This window comes from Chanodichthys erythropterus, chromosome 4 (genome assembly GCF_024489055.1).
Source record: "Chanodichthys erythropterus isolate Z2021 chromosome 4, ASM2448905v1, whole genome shotgun sequence".
Classification (NCBI taxonomy): Eukaryota; Metazoa; Chordata; class Actinopteri; order Cypriniformes; family Xenocyprididae; genus Chanodichthys; species Chanodichthys erythropterus.
Window position 1 is genome coordinate 7,403,487 of NC_090224.1, and position 25,744 is coordinate 7,429,230.

General features: G+C 37.0%; 1 protein-coding gene across 1 annotated transcript; it reads right to left on the reverse strand.

The window, feature by feature from the left end:
• Positions 1-287: 287 nt before the first annotated feature.
• Positions 288-21,834, reverse strand: syndig1l (synapse differentiation inducing 1-like). Its single transcript, XM_067383027.1, has 3 exons — positions 21,358-21,834; positions 7,090-7,227; positions 288-446 (listed from the first exon to the last, which is right to left on the reverse strand). The coding sequence occupies exons 1-3, from the start codon at positions 21,832-21,834 to the stop codon at positions 288-290; spliced, it is 774 nt and encodes a 257-aa protein (XP_067239128.1).
• Positions 21,835-25,744: the final 3,910 nt, after the last annotated feature.

A 25,744-nucleotide genomic window follows, 5' to 3' on the forward strand; every position in this document is an offset into this window, starting at 1 on the left:
AATTGGACTGCTTATTTGTCTGTAGTTTATGTTCTTCACCTTAACTGCTCTCAGACTTAGTTAAGTTTTATCCAGTGTGGTGTGACGCAGTGAAGCTTACATTTATATATTATGACTGAGGTGATATGTCCCCAGTTCTTCTGGTTCATCCTCTTTTGGTTCATCCCTTTCTCTGATTTGGGCGGACAGGCAGTCCACGGGGAGGGATGAGAATGAGACATTTGGAAAAAGACGTTCAGAGGCGGCTGTGTAGTATCATGGAGTTCTGTAGTCCTCTCATGACTGTGCTAAATGTGGCCTGGTTTGGACAGATACGCGATGAGGGCCACCACCACGCCCACGTAGACCCCCGTCCCAATGGTGATGGAGAGGGCGGCCAAGAACAAGGCTCGTCTAGATGCAATGCTAGCCAATGGGAAGTCTCCCTTAGTCACGGCTTTGCTGGTCTGGAACAAAGAAAGGGAATGGTGAGAAAGAACAAGATCAATGGATACACTGACCTGTTTTCAATTCAAGGATAAATTACATTGAACTATATGGTGCTTTCTTGATGATGCTGAGGGCTATATGGAATATAAGATATGTTCTAACGCACATCGTCATCTTACCCTTAGTCACATGACATTTTAAAAATCCATTCAACCCACTTTGCAGGGCGGTGTCACAAGGTACCTTTTCAAATATATAAAAAATTCAAGCAACCTTTTAGGTAGAAATGTGGATGGCCACATTTCTGATGTGCTGAATGCATCTAGAACAGAAAATAAAATTCTGGACACGTTCAGGGGGCATGGTGTCTGCAGATCCTTAAAAAGAATTGAAAAGTCTTCAATTCACATTTAAAAAGATGAAGGCCATAAAAAGTCATGTTTATCTGACAGGAAATAAAAGATGAAGAAAGACATTTAAGTTTTTGTTTTTCTGCCTTTTGTATAGTCTTTGTTTTTGAAGGAAAGAATTAGCACCTTTTAATCTGTCAGTTGGTCTTGTTTCAAATGTTTGTCCATGAAAGTCAATAGTCAACATTTAAATGTGCGATAAACTGTACTCTCTGTTAAGGGTGGGACAATACATTGATGCATCGCAAATCGAGAAATGATTCTGGATCGATTCTGATATTTTCCGTATGTATCGCGATTCTCTCTCGAATCGATTCTGAGCTTAGGTTTCAACAGCAGATAGAAGAAACAAATCCTTACATACCAGTTGAACCTTCTATAAAATAATCATTCATAAACGTTGAAAAGGTTGAAGTGAATTACAAGGGTGTTTACATTAATCTCACATCATAAAAGCATCCTGAGGTTCAAATACATTGTCAGACTCAGCCGAACGCATGAGCGGTCTTCTTCATGAGCGTTTGAGCATGCAGTTAAAAAAATAGCCTAGAGTACCATCTGCTGTTAAAAACTAAACTCAGAATCGATTTGCGATGCATTTGGAAAATATCAGAAACGATCCACGAATAGAGTAAAGATGGTTATAGTCTAAATTTGTTTTCATAGTGATGCCATGCTGATAAGGAAACTGCCACTGAAAAATAATCACCCTTTTAATGCGTCTCAGAATATCTGAAGGCTAAAAAAGATCTATATTGTCTAGCCTTAATTGCTATTCATAAATTTTTCTTTCTATTTTTGTTTTGTCTCAAAATCATGTATAATATCTTTTAAAAATTTTGCATCAAAATAATACAAATTTAAAAAAAAATTGTTATATAGTGTTACCTAGATGAGTGACCATTTCATGTGTTAAACAACTATAAATTTCCTTTAAAAAAGTTAGGAACAGCTTCAGCAAATATTCTCAATTCACACAGCAGTTGTACAGTTTATATACTTATTTCTTTAAAGATCTGTTTTTTTTTCTCGACTGGGAACACTCTATATTGTTTTTGTAATAATTTGTCATTTGTCATGTTGGTCTCACCTTGTAAACCTTCCTATAAAACACAATGAGGTTTCAGTCATGCAACATAGATACGAGGGAAAGCGGTAGCCGGCATTACACAGGCATTAAGAAAATACATATAGATCTTAAGAAAATACATTTTGCTCATGATGCAGCTGTTGCAATTCTCTCAACAAATATCACAGTGGCTTTGTAGAGAAAAACACCTAATCTTATACTATTACCCCCTGAGCATTTTAAAGAAGTGACTTGAAATGCCAATGAATGGCCTTGTCTAATGTTTCACTTTCCATACAGCCCCATGCTGGAAGTACGCTGTGATGAGAGCTATTAGACTGAAAAAGCGAACATCACACTGCCTTAATTTCTTTAATAGTGAGCCCTATAGAGCCCCATGTGTAATAGTTTAATCAATCCATTTCCTAGTTCAAATGAATAATTAAGTCCTACTATGATTCTCATTTACCAAGAACATGGCTCAAGGGCTGGATGAATTTAACAGGGTGAATTTTTATAGAACGTGCAACCGACTCTATTATGCACAACATTCTATTTCCCCACAGTGTGGTGTCCGCTATGTGTAAGCAAGCAAACATGCTTTGAACAGTCGCTTTATGTGATTGTGTCATGACCCTTTGGAATCTGGTGTCTATTTTAGTATCCTTATGAGAAAGTGGAAAGAGATGCCCGTCACACATGGCTGTCGTTGTGGGAGGCTTCTTGCTCTCTTTGTCACTGCATCTGACCCCGTTGTTCAGGGAAAACACTATTGATTTTCACTCCTACGCTTTGTGACAGTCAATAATGGGTTGTTTGGACACACCAGTGCTGGTGCACCAGCAGAGTTGCCATGTTAACAGGTTTGTTTTGTTTTTTTTTGTTAATTTGAAGATATATCTTCTTATACAAACATTTCCTGTAAGGGGTCATGAATTGAGAAATCAATGTTTTCTTGATTGTTTGACATATAAGCGGTCATTGAACTATTAAAAATATCCTGTAAGTTTCAGAATTCAAAACTTTCTCTTTAGTCTAAAAACACCTTTTATTGAAGCCAAGCTCAGAAAACAACTATTTTCAGATTTTGTCACATTATTACATCATAGTGTGGCGAAAGACTCAGCAGAAGCCTCTGCAGAAGAAGATCAACGCCTATTTCTACATCATTGCCTCTGTAGCCCCGGCAAACGATTTGTGTATGTCATGTAGTAGTAAATATGAAACAGACACAAACACAGGATTACTCCAGGAACAAAATGATAGAGATTCCTCTGAGGATTACAAGACGAAGTGCCAGATTGTGGAAAAACACAGGCTACATTCACACTGTCAGTTTTTAGGATTGACAAGCGCATTTACTTACAGGAGTGAGTCTTGAAATGTCCCGTACAGCAACTTACAGTAGCGTCTCGAATAATGTCTGTGTGGATGTGCAACGGCAGTCAAGCCCATATTCTCTTACCAGTAGCCAAAGCGACAGTGACCAAAGTAATATCAAAGATGGCTACATCTTTCATCTGCTAAATCTTCATAAATTTACAGCAGCGTTTATATCTTTGTAGAGAGTGGAGCATTTGAACACAAGCTCTTTTGAAGCTTTACGAATCTTTTGTTTTGAATCAGTGGTTTGGACCGTGTATCAAACTGCCAAAGTCACGCTCCCCAGTGGTGAACCATTGAAATTTCGAAACACTTATGATGTAACAAAGCCTCATTTACTGAAATCACGTGACTTTGGCAGTTTGATACGCGATAGTCCGAAATCGGCCATCACTAGGTATTGTTGAATAACGTCGTTATTTGTTATTAGTAGCTTTCTGGGCATCTTAATTATGTTAATCATCTTGCTGTCAGTGGATGCCTCATTGAGCCATCAGACTTTATCAAAAATATCTTAATTTGTGTTCCGAAGATTAACGACGGTCTTACAGGTGTAGAGCGACATGAGGGTGAGTAATGGGTGAACTAACCCTTTAAGAAAGCATGGATGAACTACAAAGTTCCAGTCAGATCACGTCAGTAAGACACTGTTTGTTTGTTTGCTTCATTTTACATTTTACAAGTAGGCTTTGACCTGTTTAGGCTTTAATTACAGTTAACATTGAGCTTAACTGAGACTCGAGAGTGTCTGTAGATGTTTAAGAGGCTGCTGTGTCGATTGCAATATTGAGGTGTTCAGATTTATTTCGACTTAAATAAATGTGATTGTTCTCCTCACTAGGGTTGGGTACCAAAACGCGGTGCCAATAGGGAACCAGTTCCGACGTAAACGGTAGTAACGAGACCGAATAAGAAAGAAAATTTCGGTGCTGATTTTTTTTTTTACCGCCCCCTGGTGTTCCGGCGTCAACTTGCGTGACGTCAGTGCCGCTACTCGGCACACTTGTTGAACTGATAGCGAGAGGATTAATGAAGAGGTTCATTAATCATTAGGTTCACTCCAAGGTTTGACTGCATTTTACGTGTAATAATGCAGACTCTGCGACATGCAACAAATGCCATAAAGCAATATCATGCAAGGGAGGTAACACTTCAAATTTAATGAAACATATGGCGACACATAGAGTGTACTTAAAAGCCGAACAAAGCACCGTGTTTGACAACCTACTAGACGCAGAGCCAAGCATGTCAACAACATCAGCAACTAGTGTTGGCCTCGCCGCCAGACAAATTGAAGAGAGTCCCAGCCCTGCCAGTGTGGCGATGGACAACGCAGATGATGATAACAGCAGCCGTTCCTCTACGGGTAAGTCAGTAATTTAATGCCAGCTGCAGATCTTGCATATCAAGTAGGCTAGCATAGCAAACACCGTTGCCATTCAACAGCGTGTGTAAAATGTTTTAACAAAGTTCAACACTTTATATGAGGCTATACTGTGTTAAATTTTTCTGCATGCTCATTGTCAGATATTTCTCTGCTTAAAGTAAAAGTCATAATATGCAAAGACAAAATGTTGATCATAACTATCAGAGGTGTACTTGTGTATGAAGGCCTCATCAACCCCCTCTGAGAGGGTTTTCTCCTGTGCTGGACATGCTATAAGTCAGGAAAGATGCCGTATATTGCCAGAGAAGGCCAATATGGTGATATTCCTGCAGAAGAATTGTTAAAAACTGATGTAAAGTGTTCTCATCACCAGTCACAAAAGCTTCTTTAAATGTGCAATACTGTTGTGAGTATCTTGTTCTATATTTGTGTTTTATTTGTTTATATTCTATTATTTAAGTTGTTGCACTGTTCAGTTCAGGTCATTAGGAAGAGAAAATGGAGATTAGATTGCCCTGGTTGTAATCTATTAATCTCCAGTATTATTATTTTGTTTGATACAATATTGTTTTATGTGATATTATGTAAATGTGAATTTTAATTTTATATTGGTTTATTTATTATTACCATGTTACTTGTTTAAAGATTTAAGTTAATATTGTGTCCAGTTTGGCCCTGTAAATAAAAGGGTATTATTTTTTAACAAAGTGTGTGTGGTTTTGTTTTCTTAAGTACCGGTTCAAGAACCGTTTAAGCACCGGAACCGTTTAAAAAATACCGAGTAGGTACTGGTATCGGATAAAACCCAACCGATACCCAACCCTACTCCTCACAAATAAACTTTCTTGTTTTTCCACTGGCATGTTTATTGGGTGTTGAGGACTAGTGCATCTTTGAGCCTACATTCAGTATGAGTAAAATACTTAAGTAGTGTTAAAATCAGATACTCTTAAGACTTACTCAAATGGTATTGAAATTGGTCATTTGTAACTTGTAATGGAGTCATTTTTACCGTAAGGTACATGTACTTAAGTATGATTTCCAGGTACTCTTTACACCTCTGTAATTAAGTAAACACTAATAATTTAATAACAATGTTAAATGTAAGCAAATCTCAAGTGAATATCCATTTTTCATACTCTACTGTGCATTATACTGTTGTGATGCCTGTTTCAATTAATTGATTAATACAGTTGTGTTTGTTTCCTCACTCAAAAATGCACTTGGACAACATATGAAGGTAAATATTGCTTTTATTTCTATGGAATTGTTTTATTGGTGCTTTTAAATAAAACATGAAAAACTGATTAATTTTAACTACATTTTGATTGTAATGTAGTTCGTAGAGAATAATGGATCCTTTGAATTAAAGTCTTTCAGTAATTTTAGAGCAAGAACATAAAATCTGTGACTGAATACCACTGAAAAGCTGAAGAATATTGAGATACATGTCATATCGCCCAGCTCTACATCCACAGGCTTCTTGTGAATAGAATGGTAAACAGCTACTGTATGTGTCATGGCCTTTGTATAACTAATATTGATATTGAGACTGATATTATTATCCTCAAAGTCCTATACAATTCAAAGTGCTTAATTAGTTATAAGATGAAGACAAAGTCATTTTCTCAGTCTGTAGGAGTGTGACAGAGGTGGATGTTAAGAGGAAGGAGTAAGGCAAATGGCTGGCGACACTCCTCATGAACATTCAACCCTATGCCGCGGGGAAGGTGAGAAAATCCGTTCAGGATGTTCTCCGAGGAATATTCCCAGCAAGGAGACAGGGCAAAAACATTCGTATTTTCACCAGATCTCATTTCCATCCTCCTCCTCACACGCATACATTCACACACACGCACACACACGCACACACACCGAAGTTGCATTCTGGAGAACCTTCTCTGAACAACACCACCATCATCATAATTACTCTGGGAGAATTCACTTAGCTCCTGACAAAATAATTCACTCTGCCCGTGTCTGCCACAGACTAAACTATAGATACGAATAAAAAGGCTCATTCTGAGCTAGGAAAATAGATGTGTTCTGTGCTGGATGAGAAATTGGAACTGAAATCACAGCACATCACAAGGTGCTTGCTAGTCACACCCATCTGATCAGTGCTTTCATGTTTACTCTATTTAGATTAGAGAAGTGCCTGGTCATTTTTGCAGTCATGTTAGCAGAGCTGTTTGCTCGTATTATGGGTTTTAAAATGAAGCTGTTCTGTATTATTAAAGGGAACTGATAGAGATCACAAACACTTTTCTCTCAGGAGACTACAGGCTTGTTTGGAGGGCACAGATGAAAAAGTGTTCAAGAATTCATCTCTTCTTTCTCTTGTGTCATAGCAGATTTTTAGCAGGCTTAATGGTTAGGCTCTGGATTTGGTTGGTGGGCTCTGCACTTACCCCCTGAGAAAAGTAGAAAGCAGCAATGCCCAGAGGCCAGAAGCAACAGAGCATGGAGAATATAGCAAGGCCTAGGTGATCACGAGGAGGGATGACGATGAAGTTGTCCTCGCTCTCACTGTCACTGGAGCAATCTGTCTAAAGGGAGAGAGAAGATTCATTAAAATCACTTCAGTTTGTTTACAGGTGATGTAATTAAAGTCTGGATTAAAGGTCTGGATTTCATGTAAATTATAATACAAAGTAATATCGAGAAATATTATTATCATTTAAAATGACTATTTGAATATATTTTAAAATGTAATTTATTCATGTTATGTTAAAGCTGAAATTTCAGAAGCCAGTACTCCAGTCTTCAGTGTCACATGATCCTTCAGAAATCATTCCAATATGCTCAAGAAACATTTCTTATTATTATCATTTTTGAAAACAGTTGTGCTGCTTAATATTTCAGTGAAAACAGTGATTTTTTTTTTTTTTCAATATTCTAAGACGGTTCAAAAGAACAGCATTTATTTGAAATATAATTTTTTGTAAGAATGTAAAAAGTCCATTTTGATCATTTTAAGGAGTCATTTCTGAATAAAAACATTAATTTCTTGAAAAAACAACAACAAAAATCTTACTGGCCCAAAACCTTTGAACTGCAGTGTACATAAAATTATGAAAAAACATTTTTCTTTTTCTTTTTTTTTCTTTTTTTTTTGGACAGACAAGTCAAAAAAAAAAAAAAATTTGTGATATTGAACATTAAGCATCACATACTATTCATAGGGCTTGTATTGACACCTTGTATTGAATCTGCGCAACAAATAATTTATGAATTTTGCATTGTTTGGCAGTTCTCTCCTTTGATTCCAGTGATTCACTCGAGTAACTAAAAATAACGCAGGCTGGTGAAGAGTGTGCCAAGAGGAAAGCTGTTAGGAAAATATTTCTGGACTGATTCACAGCAATAAGCTGCAATCATCAGCGGTGAAGGATAGCTCTGTCACCGGGGTTTTATCTGTGAAAATAATAGGCCTACCTCTCTATAAAATAACATGAGATGTTAGATTGGATTTCTCTGTAAGGAGGGGGTGAAGTGGCTTGTACACATGGATAGTCATGTTTTCCTCTATATGGTCTAGTACATCTCTTGGCAAAAACCAAAATACGGTTTTGTTGTTTGGGTGTCAAAAACTGAAGAAATGGACAATTCCTTGTAGTTAATGCCAAAGAAACCTGGCAAATTTCAGTCCATTTAACGAATTGTCACACTCTTTCTCATTCCTTATATCCGAACACCTTGATGTTACATAAGAGGATATAAATATTTCATTGGGCATTTGTTAGCCGGTCTGCTGTGTGCTGTGGACTAGCAGTTTAGATGCTTTAAACTGAAACAATGCAGGGTTACAAATTAACTGCGCCCGTTTGTATGCATTGTTTTCGCAGTGCTTTTATGTGTGCATATTTGACATTTCCTGGTGTTTTTTTTTTTTTTTTTTTACTGCTACAGGTTTTGGAGGATGCACCATATGGCATTCTTTTCGAAAACTGTACACCATCTCTGCAGTATAAAATAAATAATAGTGACTAGAGGATACACAATATATTAGTACTAGAGTTTTCATGGTACCGACTATCGTATCAAAAGTACTGACATCGCTACCAGGTTGGTACTGAAATTTTAAAAATATGAGGCTTTGAGCGCTGTTGAGCGGATTCTTAAAAACACTTCGGATTGGCCATTGTGTTGACGCGCTTATCAGATATGTCTGTGATTGGCTTCAGTGATCAACGCTTCAAAAACATTGTAAATAGTCATCAGTGATGCTCTTCACCGAGCACTTACACAGATACACACGGGAGTGTTCGAAAGCAGGTGTCTATCGTGGACCAGTGGGGTGGTTTGGGTTAGTGATCACCTAGCATTTTTATATATTATTATTTCCATGAAGATGTGTCATGATTGTCATGTAACAAACCACACTGTATGACTGATGTATTTTCCGGAAGCAGGTTACTTAATTACTTAATAATTATTGTTGTTCTAATAGTGATTAAATTTGAATAAGTTGCAGACAGTCCTGTTTTACCAGATTTAGGTGTGTTTGTGCTGAATTGGGGTTGTTAGTGACTTTTTTTTAGCTTGTATAGCATCTGCATATGCTTAACAAATTCAAACCGACAGCACCTGAATTTTTTCAATAATGTTTTTGTTTAAAAATAATGTAGGAAGCTTCTTCTGCAACAGAAAATGTACAAACATCTTTCTGTCAATACCCTGCATGGATTCAAATGCCTAATGCATTGAACTATCCAAAAAATGGAATAAAAACAGATAAGCCAAAAACAATCTCATCATCTCCACATTCAGCTGAAAGGCATGAAATTTGTGCATTATGTTATTACTGATCTAAGCTGTATGTGAGTAATCTGCCAGCAGTGTCAAATGGTTAAGCCCCAGAGCCAGAGACCCAGAGCTTGGCCCCCGATAAGCCCACCTCTACCCCTGCTTCTACTTCTCAGGTGCCTCTCCTGAAAGAGGGTGGGCGGGGGTGACGGCAGATGCTGTCACTGCCTGCCAGCTTCCCGACAGGTAATGACAGATTAATGGATGGTTTTATCCTTTCAGGGTGGCAGGAGGCATAGGAAGGAAAGCGTGTAATTTATGTTACCAAAATGCCTCCCCCAGCATGAGCACGATGAGACCTGTCCTTCTCCCCATTTCTGTCTTTTCTGTTCTTTTGCGATCCATCGCTCAGCTAATAGAACTTCATCTCTTTTTCAAGGTGATCGATGTCAACACTTTCAAACTTATTATGTATGTGTCATGTGTGAAGGCTCTGGATGAGTGCCCTGCTTTGGCAGAGAGGAAATTGAATCCATATACATTTGTGATTAGCTGCTTAATCAAATTTATCCAAATTCCAGTTACTCTATCCAACACGATTTCATCACAATGCAATAGGAGTATAATAGCTTCATGTTAAACTGAAATTAGCCTCAGATGACACACAGACCTCCCAAAGTCTGTTCACTGAACATCTGATGCAAATTGCACACAAAAATGGCAAGCATTGACTGAAGCGTACAGTTTTAATCTGATTGGTTGAATGTTTTTAAGGGTCTGAACACTAAAGGTACAGGAAACCTATTGTACTTGTACAGATTTTTTCTATTGTTATACACTACCGTTCAAAAGTCATGAGTTAGGTATGATTTTTTAAATGTTTTTGTTACAATTGTGCTCTATTTTAATATGTTGTTAATGTTAAAAGTAAAAATGTTAAAAGCCTTAAAGGGTTAGTTCACCAAAAAATGAAAATTCTGTCATTAATTACTCACCCTCATGTTGTTCCACATCCATACGACCTTTGTTCATCTTCAGAACACAAACTAAGATATTTTTTGATAAAATCTGATGGCTCAGTGAGGCCTCCATTGACAGCGCTTTCAGATCCCCAGAAAGCTACTAAAAACACATTTAAAACAGTTCATGTGAGCTTCATGAAGCAGTGTTTTGAAATTGGCCATCACTAAATATTGTTGAATAAAGTCGTTATTTTGTTTTTTGGCGCACAAAAATTCTCGTCGCTTCATAAAATTAAGGTTGAACCACTGTAGTCACATGTACTGTTTCAAATATGTTTTTAGTAGCTTTCTAGACATCTGAAACTGTTAATTATCTTGCTGTCAATGGAGGCCTCACTGAGCCATCGGATTTTATCAAAAATATCTTAATTTGTGTTCTGAAGATGAGCGAAGGTCTTACGGGTGTAGAGCGACATGAGGGTGAGTAATGGGTGAACTAACCCTTTAAGAAAGCATGGATGAACTACAAAGTTCCAGTCAGATCACGTCAGTAAGACACTGTTTGTTTGTTTGCTTCATTTTACATTTTACAAGTAGGCTTTGACCTGTTTAGGCTTTAATTACAGTTAACATTGAGCTTAACTGAGACTCGAGAGTGTCTGTAGATGTTTAAGAGGCTGCTGTGTCAATTGCAATATTGAGGGTGAGTAATTTATGACAGAATTTTCATTTTTGGGTCAACTAATGCTTTAAGTTTCACATGATCCTTCAGAAATCATTTTAATATGTTGATTTGGCTCTAAAGAAACATTGTTATCAATGTTAAAGGAAGAGAATATTATTGTGGAAACTGATACATGTTTTTCAGGATTCTTTAATAAATAGAAAGTTATATAAATATTATATATGTTACAAATGTCTTTACTGTCACTTTTTATCAATTTAATGCATCCTAGCTCAAAAGTATTAATTTTTTTTTTTTTTTTTTTTTTAAAGTATAGTTTCAATAAAATTTCATTCTTTCAAATTTGGCAATTTAGTTACTTATCCCCACTTTTCTAAACTTTTTGAATTTAGATCATTGTTGTTTGCGGCTGTTATGTCGGAGAGCTGCCTAATTATTTGTTTCCAAGTCCGCTTGAGGCAAACTGTTGTATTTGCCAAAGTTTGCTAAGCCTGTGGCATAAGAATTTTGTTTGAAACATTTAATTTCAAACTAACTAGATAACCATGAACAAAACTCTGTTCAGTTTTGTTTCATGAGTTCTGACATTCCACCTGTCCAAGTGGATCGATCTTGGCCAGACGTTTTGCCACAAAACTGAACTTAAATTAGTGTAGGCTTGGTTTTTGTCCTTTCATAAAGCAAAACGCAACTTGTGCAGTTTTATTCCGAATTGCATTTCAAATGCACAGGATTTATGAATTCTTCCTTTGCCGCAGTCTCTCTCCACATCGTTCTGACTTCGAGCAGGCTGTAGGGAGAGCTGTGCAAATGGAATTTGATGTTGCGGATGGAAAGCGAATGAGGCGATCTAAACAACAACCAGTAAACTGATGGAACTGGAGGGTGTGTGTGTGTGTGTGTGTGTGTGGGTGTCATGGAACAAAAGAGCTGTCAGTTGAAAAGCTCTCCGAGGCAATTATATTCCTACAAAGGGTCAAGTAACTGCATCAGCTACAACGTCGGGAGGTCATCGTCCCGGCAGGTGTCATAGCATTGCTGAAAACAACCGCATACATTTTTAATGGAACTGTTCAGAGATTATAAGCGGTTGGCTCATGGTAGAGAGTAGTTAAGTTGTGTCCTGCCAGGTGCTGGCAGCATTTCAGGAGCGGGTCATGAGGATATAATTCATCAGGGGGTTTGATTAACGTCTAGCACACGCCAGACAAATAAAAAATACTGACTTACTGAGCTGTTAATAAGCCCGGCTGATTTATAGACCCCAGATCCACACTTGCATATGGCATGACCTGTGTTCAAGGACCACAATGGGATTCTCAATCACTGAGCACATAATCAGGATGACATGTGTGCATGAAAATAGTGAAAAGAATAATAATTATGTGCCATATTTTTTTTGCAAACCATATTTTCTGATGCATTACTTTTCTGTTTCAGAATCAACTGTTTTACCTGATGTTTGATGGCAAATGCTTGTTGAAAAAAGCTAAAAGAATATTATTTTAAAAAGCTCAAGGCTAAAGTAGTAATTTATGGGTACTTGGGCTCAATTTGATATTGAAGCCAGGGATAAACTATTGCAATTGATATTTGCAACCTCCTAACAGAGATACATTAGTACAGTAATACATTTTGCGATGTTTACTCTTGCTAACCTATCCATCAGCAGTTATGATAAATTAATTTTCTGTAGAAAACACGGCAAGCTCATTTATCTTCAGTCTGTGTAAATAGCCTTTGATCACCTGGGAACTCGGCGTACCCTCTCGCCCACAATGTAGCAGTAATGAGATTAAGAATGGGTTAGTGTTGACAGAGTTCTGTGGGTCTTAATAATTTAAAGACTAATTAATTGCCTGGTGCCAGGGCTTTTCATTTAGGCTACAGAGCAGCATAAGAGAAACACCATTAGTTGTTTAATGTAATGGTTGCGCTTGGCTCTGATGCTGTGGAATCATGAGTACAGCCAGTACAACCAGACTTTTAATGATGGCCAGATTTTTTTTTTCTTCACATAGTGAAACATGTTGGTTTCAGTAAATCAAAACATTTTGTGTCAGATGCAGCCCTTAAAGGGATAGTTCACCCAAAGATTAAACATTTTTATGTTGTGATCTTACATTTTTGATCTTTTACATGATTTTGGTAGATTATGTAATATATTATAAAAATCTAAAATAATTGTATTATATATAATAAAAATAACTGATAGCAGTTTTTGAATTTATTATTATTATTTAAGATTTTTTTTAGCTGATTTGTTTTAGCTTTTTTATTTTAGATTCTCTTAGCTGCCCCAGCTAAATCTCGAAATCACAAAGTTATATTCACATTATGTTTTTGAAATTAATTTAGCAAGGAATTTTTGCCTTTTTATTTTAGCTTGCTCTCTGAAGTGTGCTTTATCGCGTGTCTTTTAGGAGCTTTATATAAAATGGCTGCTGATGTTTTGACATGGCCCTGAAATTCATCTTGTGACTTGCATCCGGCATGCTGGAAAGAAACTGCAGGTGCATCAAAGCATCAGCGGAATATGATTAGGGGTTGAAGAACTTATTCGTCTTTCTTTCTGTCATAAAGGACATATTTGTGAGGCCACATTTCAGCTGTGAGAGTTTGTTTGCAAGGGACAAAGCGAGAAATTAAGACAGTTTGACAGTATCTGACAACTGTACACAGAAAAGCCTTTTTTTTCTTTTCTTTTTTTTCCTTTTGCAGTCAGTCATCTAAGTAAAAGTTTTCTATGCCTAGTAAACTACATCTCCACAACTGACAGAAATATGTCCCTGTGGTACTTGGTGGTAAACAGCTCTCGGAAGAGAAATACTTTCCTTCTGTTTACCACATGGGATCAAGTTTTAGAGATAAACTGTTTATTGGATGTTTTAGAAGTTTGACCAATTGGACACATGCATATTCTCTGAAAACTCTGCCCAAATATATCGACTGCATTAACAGCTGAAAGACATTTATTTATTTGATGGCACAGTAACACAGATGGTGTGTGATGGCAGATGATATCAAATGGGTAGTGAAAGAAAACAAATGACATTATTAACTGTAAAGTTCAACGCTACAGATTTCCAATCACCAAGAGCATTCCAGCTGTTAGATCGTTAGCAAACCAGCTTAGGGCATCTACAATTGATCATATTAAAAACATGTGGAATAAAAAGACCCAATGATGGAAATAAATTAATATTATTTTTATCATTAAATCTAAATAAATATTGCCCAGTATAAGGCAGACAGAAGTTTAATATTAGATTTCTGTATTTCTATTATATGTGAGTGACATTTCTCATCACAGCATTCCATTGTTCTCAGCATGTGGCTTAGTAATCTATGCAATTAAAGTAACTTGGGTTGAACCAATATTAAAATTCTGCCCAAGTTGATAAGCTGACAATTATTTTCATGTTATGGCCAATAAATGGTAAATGGTTGAAATTAAAATTCGAAAACACCTTTTGTTTAAAACTATAGTTGGTACTGATGTATATATGGCTCTTCCATGTTTCTTTTAAAAACTAAAATTTAATTTAAGCATCATTTGTAAGAAAATGTATGAAACATATGTGTATAATATAAAAAAAATTGATATTCATTTAGATAAAGACTCCTATACCATTTACGTCTAGCTTATGAAAAAACAACAGGGATAATAAACATGAAAATCTCCATCAACATAATCATTATCATCATCTTGTCATTTAAAGGAGGCTCATTAAGGATTCTTAAGTTATTATCCACTGAGAGAATCTCTTAAAATCACAATTAAGACATTTAGACACATCCCCATTCAAGGCAATGCAATGATTTCTTTTTTAATCCTTTCTGGATAATTCATCCTTTGTGCATTCTTTCTAACGGGCAACTCAATCTTAGGAGAAAGAACTAAATTGGCTTTAAAGCCATCAAATTCGGGTTTAAGGAGATAAAATACTGCTTTCATAACATCCTGTGACTTCCAAACAAAAACAGGACCATTAGTGGCTCTTTTCCACTACAGGAGATCGGCCAACCAAAATCTGCCGTCAATCCCCCCTCAAACAAGAAGCTCTGAAAGATGTGTGTGTGCACTCTCCAAGAGTGGCACAGGCACAGTTCACACACTTTTCTGTTACACACAAAATATATTTCACAACACTAGAATAAAGAAAAAGAATGGGAACGACAGAGGTGTCTCTAGAGGCAAACTCCCGAGTTCACTTTATCATTGCCACAGAGGAAGAACAGAGGGATCTTAAAGCTATAGAATACAAATGAGAAACACAAGCCTCAATGTCACAGGGATGTTACTAATGCACTGTATCGCTCAAAGGATGCTCATGAATATCCTATTATCAGATATAAGACACTGTGTGAACCTGATGAATCATTAGCCATTCAGATGAATCATTCTGATTTCATACATGCTCACTGTAATGACTTTTGCTTGACATAACTCATGCCCAGATTGTTGATTTACATTCACATCTGTGCTTTTTGAGGGAAAATCTGTATAAGAAAATTTACTAGCATCAGTTGATGCTGTATATTTAATTTTGCATGCTTATTTCTTCTTTTTTTATTTTTACATTTGAATATCTTAAAGGATTAGTCCACTTTCAAATAAAAAATTCCTGATAATTTACTCACCCCCACGTCATCCAAGATGTTCATGTCTTTCTTTCTTCAGTCGAAAAGAAATTAAGGTTTTTGATGAAAACATTCCAGGATAATTCTCCTCCTGCTCCTGGAGTTCAATGGACTCCAAACAGTTGAAGGTCAAAATGACAGTTTCAGTGCAGCTTCCAAGGGCTTTAAATGATACCAGAAGAGGAATAAGGGTCTTATCTAGCGAAACGATCAGTCATTTAAAAAAAAAAATGTATATGTATATGCTTTATATAAACAAATGTTCGCCTTCCAAGCGGTTCCACCAAAACCGCACTTTCATATTCTTCTAAAAGCTTACGCTGTATGTCCTACGCCTTCCCTATTCCATTTTTTCCGTAAGTTGAATAGGGAAGGTGAAAATGACCAATCGTTTCGCTAGATAAGACCCTTATTCCTTGTCTGGTATCATTTAAAGCCCTTGGAAGCTGCACTGAAACTGTAATTTTGACCTTCAACCATTTGGAGGCCATTGAAGTCCACTATAAGTAGAATAATCCTGGAATGTTTTCATCAAAAACCTTAATTTCTTTTTGACTGAAGAAAGATGGACATGGACATCTTGGATGACATGGGGATGAGTAAATTATCGGGAAAATTTTATTTGAAAGTGAATTAATCCCTGGTAAATTATACATTGGTAAATGTAACCTTTAGCAGATCTAAAAATAAATATCCATTTTTCATTCTGTACATTATGTTGTGATGCCTATATTCACTTGTAGCATTTAAAAACAATTCATTTTTGTTTTTAATATTATTTTTTGGCTCTGTTCACATTATATGTAGGGCTACCCTCAACTAAAGATTTTTCTAGTCGACTAGTAGTCGTTCATTTAAGCGACTAATCGCACATGTATATTAAAAAGCCATATAAATCATAATAATGAGTATTTAATTGCCTGTATATAATACATGGCCTAATCAGTGCTCAAATGCAAGCGTAAAGCTTGCCACAGCGATGAATATGAATGTGTCATGAAAAAATGGCAAGGAGACAGTCTAAACATTTTAATAATTTATTGATAATGTTTACTGTGTTTTCGACGATGCTGACTTGTCATCTCCACAGTAGTGGACTCAATGATATGAACGTTTCATACGAATTTCATTATCTGAGAATATTTGTTTTCCACTTGAATTGGTTGGCAATTGCTTGACATTTCAAGCTTTCTATAATTATATTTCTCATGTCTGTGAGGCAAGTATACACTTAAATGTGGTTAATTTTTTTGACACACTCAAGTTCACAGAGACTGAGATGGCAGAAAGCGTGTTTGTTTTCTTTATTTTACAAATACACAACGTTTTCTTGTTATTGTGAGTTTACACAAATAGAAGTAGACAAGATTTACAGTTTTGAATGATATAGTATTCGTATGACCAAAAATCTTTGGTTGACTAAGCCTTTTCTAGTCGACTAACAATTAGTCGAATATTAGAATATTAGGGGGCAGCCCTAAGTATATGCAGCAGGGGTGTTTCCTACAAGGAGGCAAGGGAGGTGGCAGTGTCTCCTCAAAAACAAAAAAACAAAACAAAACTGGATGAGGAAATAATTGATATTGCAAAAATAAATCGATGCAAATATTACAAAATGTGACATTAAAAAGTGTAAAAGTCACTCGTTTACATAAAGTAACACTGTCCAACAGCAACACCCGCAGGTGAAGTTACAATGGGAGTCCGCGTCTCCCCTGCTCCCAATGACTTATAACAGACCCCCTATAGCAGGGGTCTCAAACTCAAATTGGCGGGGGGCCGTTTCTGTGATTGACACCGGAGGGCCATATTAACCTTCAAGCGGAAGAAAGCGCAACATTTCAGAAAATTTACTTTCTTTTGCATTATTTCTCATTTACTTCAAATTTCATTAGGCCTACTAAAATATTTTTATACCTATACTATAAATATCTTATTTACCATACTAAATGTAAACAGCAGTGTCTCTCTCATTGTTACAGAGTGTAATATAATTATATAATACTATTACTAATATAATACTACTTATAAACTAATATAATATTACTAATATAATACTATTAATTGAAATAGTCTGGTGCGACTTCTCACATCCAACAAGGTGCATGGAATAAAAAAATCAGTAATTTAGAAACAAAACCAGCAACACTTGTGGCGTGGAGGGGTCAGAAATAAACAAACAAACAAAAAAAAACTGGAGCTATATATATATCAACTTTATTTTGCCAAAAAATAAAAATCTTTCATTGTTACATACATTATTACTTTTTAACATTTAGTGGAAGTATTTTCCCTTACTTTATGTTAGCTTAAATGACATTAAAATCTTGCACTGAACAACACTGTACTGAATAAATACAATCCCTGAATACATTTGTACACTCTTCTGTTTCTTGACAGACACCTGGCAGCGCATTTGTCCAAGATGCCTTTTGAGCATCGGTAACGTTTAATGGTTGCATCGTACGCGTTTCGGCGGTTTAAATCGGCGCTAGTGACTTAAATTTGAGTGCTTTTACTGTAATTTAGGCAAGCACGCTCATAATAGAAGCGACGCGGTTGAGAGCGCGGCTCATGGTTGCATAGCAACAACAGACGCCACTGGAGCGAAAGCGCATTGGAAAGAAGGAGAATGCGGCGCGGCCGCTTATGTGATGCGATATGTAAATGCCCCCTTAGAGCAGTGACTTTTTCTTTGCATATCAGAAAAGTAGCAACTAGAGAATAATAATAATAATAATAATAATAATTTAGCGGGCCGGATTATGTTTTATTTTTTAGATCAGTTGCGGGCCGGGTAGAGTGGGTGGGCGGGCCGTAAATGGCCTGCAGGCCGGCAGTTTGAGACCACTGCCCTAAAGCATGTGCTGGGTTTAGTAGTAATTGAGAATGAATGGGAGAAAGTCACATGAGAGGAGGCAATGCCTCCATCCCGCTATGATTTTTATATGATCGGTTATTATTGGATATGAATGGTTCATGTGATAAATCCCACCTCTTGATTTTGTGCACGTTCTCGAATCGGCCTAAATGAAGCAATGATGGCATTAATGGGAAGACTAATTTAAAAAGTAAGTAAACAACTAAGCCACTTAGATGTCACTGCTTTGTCATGTCAAAATCAAACTTGAAATGGCCTGAAAACATGATGACTGTGGGGGTTTTTAGTGTGCAATCAGTTTGGGAAATTAAAGGTACATCATCGTGTTTGTGTCTGTGACCAGTGTGTACAAGCTTGATGATTGCTGAAAATAAGCTGACTGTTAAAAAGAAAAGCTGAACATTAGTTCACAAATAAAATTTATTTTTTAAATACATTTGAGATGTATTTAAAGGTGCCGTAGAACGTGTTTTCAAAATATGTAATATACGTCTAAGGTGTCCCCTGAATGTGTCTGTGAAGTTTCAGCTCAAAATACCCCATAGATGTTTTTTAATTCATTTTTTTAACTACCTATTTTGGGGCATCATTAAATATGAGCCGATTCAGGCTGTGGCCCCTTTAAATTCTCATGCTCCCCGCCCCCGAGCTCGCGACTGCCTTAAACAGCAAAAACAAGTAAGTAAGTATGGTATTTATTTGGATGTTTACATTTGATTCTGAATGAGTTTGATGGTACTCCGTGGCTAAAGCAAAGCTAACATTACACACTGTTGGAGAGATTTATAAAGAATGAAGTGTTTATGAATTATATAGACTGCAAGTGTTTAAAAAATGAAAATAACAACAGTCTTGTCTCCGTGAATACAGTAAGAAACGATGGTAACTTTAACCACATTTAACAGTACATTAGCAACATGCTAACGAAACATTTAGAAAGACAATTTACAAATATCACTAAAAATATCATGGATCATGTCAGTTATTATTGCTCCATCTGCCATTTTTCGCTATTGTCCTTGCTTGCTTACCTAATCTGATGATTCAGCTGTGCACATCCAGACGTCCTGCCCTTGTGTAATGCCTTGAACATGAGCTGGCATATGCAAATATTGGGGGCGTACATATTAATGATCCCGTCTGTTACGTAACAGTCGGTGTTATATTGAGATTCGTCCGTTCTTCTGAGGTTTTTTAAACAAATGAGATTTATAAAAGAAGGAGGAAACGATGGTGTTTGAGACTCACGGTATGTCATTTCCATGTACTGAACTCTTGTTATTCAACTATGCCAAGGTAAATTCAATTTTTAATTCTAGGGCACCTTTAAGAATTTAAGGACTTTTCCTCTTCATTTTAAAACAACACTGCACACCAATGATATGCAGATATATTCGGCTGTCACTTAAATTTTTGGGAGTAAATTAATTTTTGTGTTTTCTAATGTACTGTAAGCCACAGAACATATAATGAAGACAGACCATATCGTATGGGCCACAGAGGTCCAGAGCCCCACATGCAGAGAATGAGTTTAATATCATCAGACAACCGCAGCGAGTACCGGTGCTGCCCAGCATGGAGCAACATCCATTGTGAGATGCTGAAAGGCCCAGAATCCTGGACATGACCTGAATACATATTCCTCTCAATAAGCTTCAAGGGTGACAGACCCCCATCCAGCACCATTACATCCTATCAGCAGCACTGATCATTGCCCAACCCCTCTCATTAGCCCTTGCCTATCTGCTGAGAAATTGAAGGGGTAGTTGTCACACATGATCCAATAGAGCCAGCAGATTTTGCTGGACCATAAAGTGATGTTTTACAGCAATTTCAACCTCCAAATACAAAATTAAACCTTTGGAGGACAGCTTTTTGAAATGTGAAGCCTTTCCAAAAAGGGTCTTATATTGTAGTGTAGGCTATATCTAGAAACTGGTGTTCCCTGGGAGAATTGAGCTGCGATGCTTTAAGGCCACCTGTCAAGGTCCTGATGAATTAATCTAGCCATACAAAACAACACAACTTCAGCTCAGTATAGAGCTGCATGATTAATCATTAAAAGATTGCGATTTCAATTCAAACACCCCCGCGATCTTATTCCTACATGACAACGATTCGGCTTTGTCTATTAAACATTTGACAAGTACGATCACAGCAAACATTCAAATCTACGTTTGTGCTGCTGCTGACACAGAGAGCAGATGGTATGAAACAGCTTCAGCCTTTTCAACAACATAATATGATTAATTATGATCTGGATAATTCAAATTATCCAGAAGTACTGGGATAAAAGTTGATAGTTTAGATGAAAATACTGATATCTACGGGAGCGCTATCAAAATAGTGTAAATAAAGTTTTGAAAGTAAATTGATGCTTCAAATAACGATTTTATCGATTACATTGTTATGCCAAGTGACTGTTAAAAATGTATTTGAATCATTCATTCAAGAGATTCGTTTAGAAAACGCTGAATCATCTAGTAATAATGAAACAAATTAAGTCTATGAGTGAGTCATTGAATCATTCACTCAGGTTTTTAAAAAAAATAATTAATTCAATATTATATTTTTTAAATATACTCCAGCAATTAACATTTTGTCAGAGTTATTACATGTTATTTTTTTAGCTGTCTGTTCAGATTTGTGGGGGAATTGTGATCTCTATTTTAAACAAACAATTGTGATTCTCAATTCATTCAGAATCATGCAGCTCTAGCTTAGCATCTTTAAAGAAACTTTTTAAGTGCAAACTTACCTCATATTCAACATATTCCTCTTCTTCTACCTCATAAGACACCGTCTGGATTTTCACCTCGTTTTCGTCCAGCAGTTTAGCCTGCGGGTCCTCCGTACTGGGGGTCTCCACCGCTACGTCCTTGTCTTTCTTCTCCATGAAGGTGGTCTCGCAGCACTCGTTTTTGTAATCCTTGCCCTTGCTGCTCACGTCGTCCTTGTAAAGGATGAAGTTAGGCTTGTAAAAGGCCTCCACCGCCAGGTGAAGCGAGGTGGCATCCAGTAGCTGGGCTTTAGCCTTGCCATTTCCTCCTGTGACCGCAACCCCACCTCCGCCGCCACCTCCTCCTCCACCTCCTCCACCAGTCACAAAGTAGTTTATAATGTTCTCCTGATACTGGTTGCTATGGAAGTCGCCCCCATAACCATAGTCAGCCATAACCATATGCTTGCTGTTCTTATCTAGAAGAGGGTTCTGAAGCTCACTTAGGCTCTCCATTGTTGAAGAGCAGAGCGCCGGGACTCTGTGTTTAACAGCCGGATGGAGAATGAAGAGAAGGAGCGATGACCTTGGCTGGACTGATGTGACAGGTGCTAATGTGTTCAATAGGCTGTGAGCTGTAGGAGGAGTGAGAGGAGAGAGAAGTGAGGGAGCGCAAGGTAAAGACATGGACTATTGAGCACATGCAGAGGAAAGTTTAATAAGACCGAACTGCCAGTATGGACAGGTTCTGGGCAATGGGAAGGCAGCCATGCAGTTAACACAATGATGTCTGTGGCACCAAGAGTGGCTTAAGCTACTGTTGATCTGTGCAGACTCTTATTGGGGACTATGGCTTAAGTAATACAGATTGAGGAGTTTTGCAACTGAGTAGTGAGTGACTGTACATTGTCAGTCTGACAGAGGAGGTTTTTCTCACTGGTTTTCTGCCATTTTATACAGGTGCAAAAAAGTCAGCATGTTCCATTCCTCTCCACCCAGCTGATAAAATGTGGCTATCAGGCAGATTTCAATTAACTTCATTCTGCTGCCCCATGACACTCACTGATAACCCTGCCGAATTGGCATGCCTGAGAGTTCATATGCCATGAAGGTAAAGTAGACATCTTTGTTACAAAGGCCGAAACATGCCCAATGACCAATCCTAAATGCCTAACTGGCCATCCAGAATTGAAATGAAGGGGAAATATGTAGTTAGTCTTACATAGGCAGACCTTTGACTAAATGACAGTTTTTTTCTTTTCTTTTGTCATTGTCATTTTGTGTCTGAAATTATTTATTTCACATTAATAGACTGAAATGAAAAATTAATGGGACGTCAGTCTCCACAAATGGCTGTACAGAAAACACTATAATAAATTATTATTATTTCACAGACAGACATCTCTCAGAAAACTAGCATTGTCAATTTTTGTAATGTTTTATATTCATTTTTCATTAAATGGACTATGGATTATGCACGATAGCTTCCGCATTTAGCCTGTTACTTGAAAAGACAAAGCAATATTGATGCCATCCACCTTCACAGGGTAGATTCTGGAACTACTAAAACATACATTTTGTGGAAATATGTAGGCATTCAGCATGCATAGAGTCAATTATCTCTCAATCGTTAATATTATTAACACAACGGATGTTTTTAATTTTTGTATGTTTTAGATTTTTAGTGGACGTTTGTGTCAGGACATCAAAGAATATAGATATAGAAAGACAGTATTACTTGTGAATGGGAGAAACTGCAACGCGCAATATGGTGGAATACATCCCGCCTTTTAAGAAAATGACTCTTAAAAGAAATCACTAATTGGTAAAGTCATTGCATCACCGTGGCTACCGTTAGAAGCTCTGGCTCCCATAGAAACTTGAGACTCACGCTTAGGACTGCACATGCACATTAGCTAATCTAGCCTAAAAAATAAGCTTTTTTGATGCTATTTGAGCATAAGAAACAACATTTATGGGGCAGTTCACGTTAGATATTGTTGCTGATTTGAAATATGTTATTTAATTGTGAGTTCGGCAAGCAGTGTTTGAGATTTCAGGGTTCCCCCATTCAAATAGATACTGCAGGACTTCGTCTCGGATTCCCGAAATACCTGCCCGGAGGCGTTCCAAATATGGCTACCGAGTAAACATACTTTCCTTGAAAGGGACTTTGATGACATGCAGCGTGCAGGCTGTGCTGGAATCTATTTTGTGCTGAAATAGATTGATTTAATCAATAAATTGATACATTTTATTCATAAATAACTTTACAGAAAAGTGTTTGACAGAAATCTTGATTAAACTATGTATCTTTCAAGTTTTGATGTCACTAATCATTGATTAGTTTTTCCTCAGAAGTGCTCATCAACCTGGCATTGTAAACATGACTTGGAATAGTGGTGGACTGATTAAAATATTCTTGCATGCCCTTACTCCAGGAAGCAGCATAAAGTGAGCCAATCAGATTAGCCCTTGCCAGATTGAGAAACTGCTTTCCAGTTTCCTGCATCAGACGATCAGTGGGTGGTCTGTAGGTGTGCTGTCTGAGGCTGAAACTAATATGTATCAGTATCTTTAATGTGTGACTGATGTGAAGTTAAATAGTCTAGCAGGTTTACGATGCTCTTTAACTGAGCACATCAATTGTACTCAGATCTAAATCCTGTCATAACTCTCCTTTGATTGGAAAAAACGACATGTGGCCACAGTGGTTGGTGCACCCTCTCCTACCTTCTCCTCATTAATCTGTGATTAAAATAGCAACACAATCAGATAGAAAGCAGATTATTTCAGAGCTTTTGATTTGATTGTGCCAATGCCTCGGCGGATCGTCAAATGTAGGATCATGTGTCAAGGAATGCTGACTTCATGCTTGAGAGATTGTTTGAGCTCCCCCAATTCTCAATACGCATTTCAACACAGTCAGCATCTACAGAGCACATTCTCCCAGTGCAATAATACTACACCATCAGAGCTAACTAATGAAAAGACTCTGTAGTCTAGAGATCAAATTATGAATTAGGGAATAGATTGATGATTAGTTATTCTAGGAGCCTTCCCAGTTTGAATGTCAATCTCTCTCTCTTTCTCTCTCGCTGCATTGATTCCTATGCAGTTTCGACCTGCATCTTCAACAAAGTGTCTGCTGCAGATCTATTCTTCACATCCATTAGCTTCCTCTCCCATACTAGTCATCATTTCTCAACCTGCCTATATAAAAAAAGGGTCTATTTGTGGTAAAAGAGACTAGAGGTAGCGAATGAAGAGTGTGTGCATGGACTCTGCATTAGTGGCTTGTTATATAAGGCTGCTCCTAACTATAGCAATTAAGTTGCATAATGTCAAAAAGTACAAAACAGCTATGGCTATTATTTATTTTTAAGTATCAGTGACCCGTGCTGGCAAAATGAGTCTGAATTCGCACAGGCTAATATTGAGCTATAGGCAAAACAAGTGAAAAATTTTGGTCGAAATTGAGGTACTCGTCTAGCGACGAAGAACTCGTCTAGCGATCCCAATGCTCCAAAATAGCAATTAAACATCTAAAAGTATATCTATCTTTTTTTTTTTGTATGTTTTCTGAGAGGAGTACCTTTCCTTTGTCCATGAAAATTGCCATTTTCTTTGCCCGCTTCTAGACAACTTCCTCTCAGCACAAGTTTAGTATTGTTGTGCGGTACAGTAGGTCTTAATATATAGGTTCTCTGTTTCATTAATGTTAATCAAACAATTGTGGAATCATAAGAAAAATATATATACCTTGAATATATATTTTTCCTATAGATATTGGTTTTGACTTGGTTTGTGCCAGATTTGGTGGTATTACCAGTGATTTTAAGATATGGTTGCTAGGTGATTTTGTTTTGGAACCTTCAGAAAACTTGATTTTTCTCAAAATTGACTTTGCTGACTCTATCGACTTCAAACAGGCATAGCTCAGTCATTTTTTTTGTCAGATTCCAAAAAAATCTTACATCATTTTGAAGATTTTTTAATTGATAATGTGTATATAACTATATGTGTATATATAAATTATGTTTTATTTATGGTGTATTTGTGTTCTAATTAAAATGCAATTTGTTCTTTTTGTCATTAATCATCTGGTAGCATTATTTAGTGTTGTTTTTCATAATTAAAATGAGGCCATGCTAAAACTGCCTAAACTCCAAGTGCCAAGTAGGATGTCACAGCAGACCTAATTTCCATTTCTGCTACTCTGCTTGTACTCTGCACCACCCATGGCAATTGAAAACAGAAAAGAAAAAATCCCCCAGCTTCTAACTGCCATTGGGATCTTGGAAACATGAAATTTCACATGGCCTTAAAGTCTTTCATGTCAAAAAGAGACAGACTTTGGCCTGTGAAACAGGCAAGCATATGCTGTTGTTTGTAGCTGAGAGGTCAGAAACTGTTTACAGCTATA

Coding starts and splice junctions, on each gene's coding strand:
- syndig1l (XM_067383027.1), bottom strand. CDS start 21,834: ATGGAGAGCCTAAGTGAGCTTCAGAACCCTCTTCTAGATAAGAACAGC. Junction 7,228..21,357: donor AGGAATATGTTGAATATGAG/GTAAGTTTGCAC, acceptor CTCTCCCTTTAG/ACAGATTGCTCCAGTGACAG. Junction 447..7,089: donor CTTTCTACTTTTCTCAGGGG/GTAAGTGCAGAG, acceptor TCTTTGTTCCAG/ACCAGCAAAGCCGTGACTAA.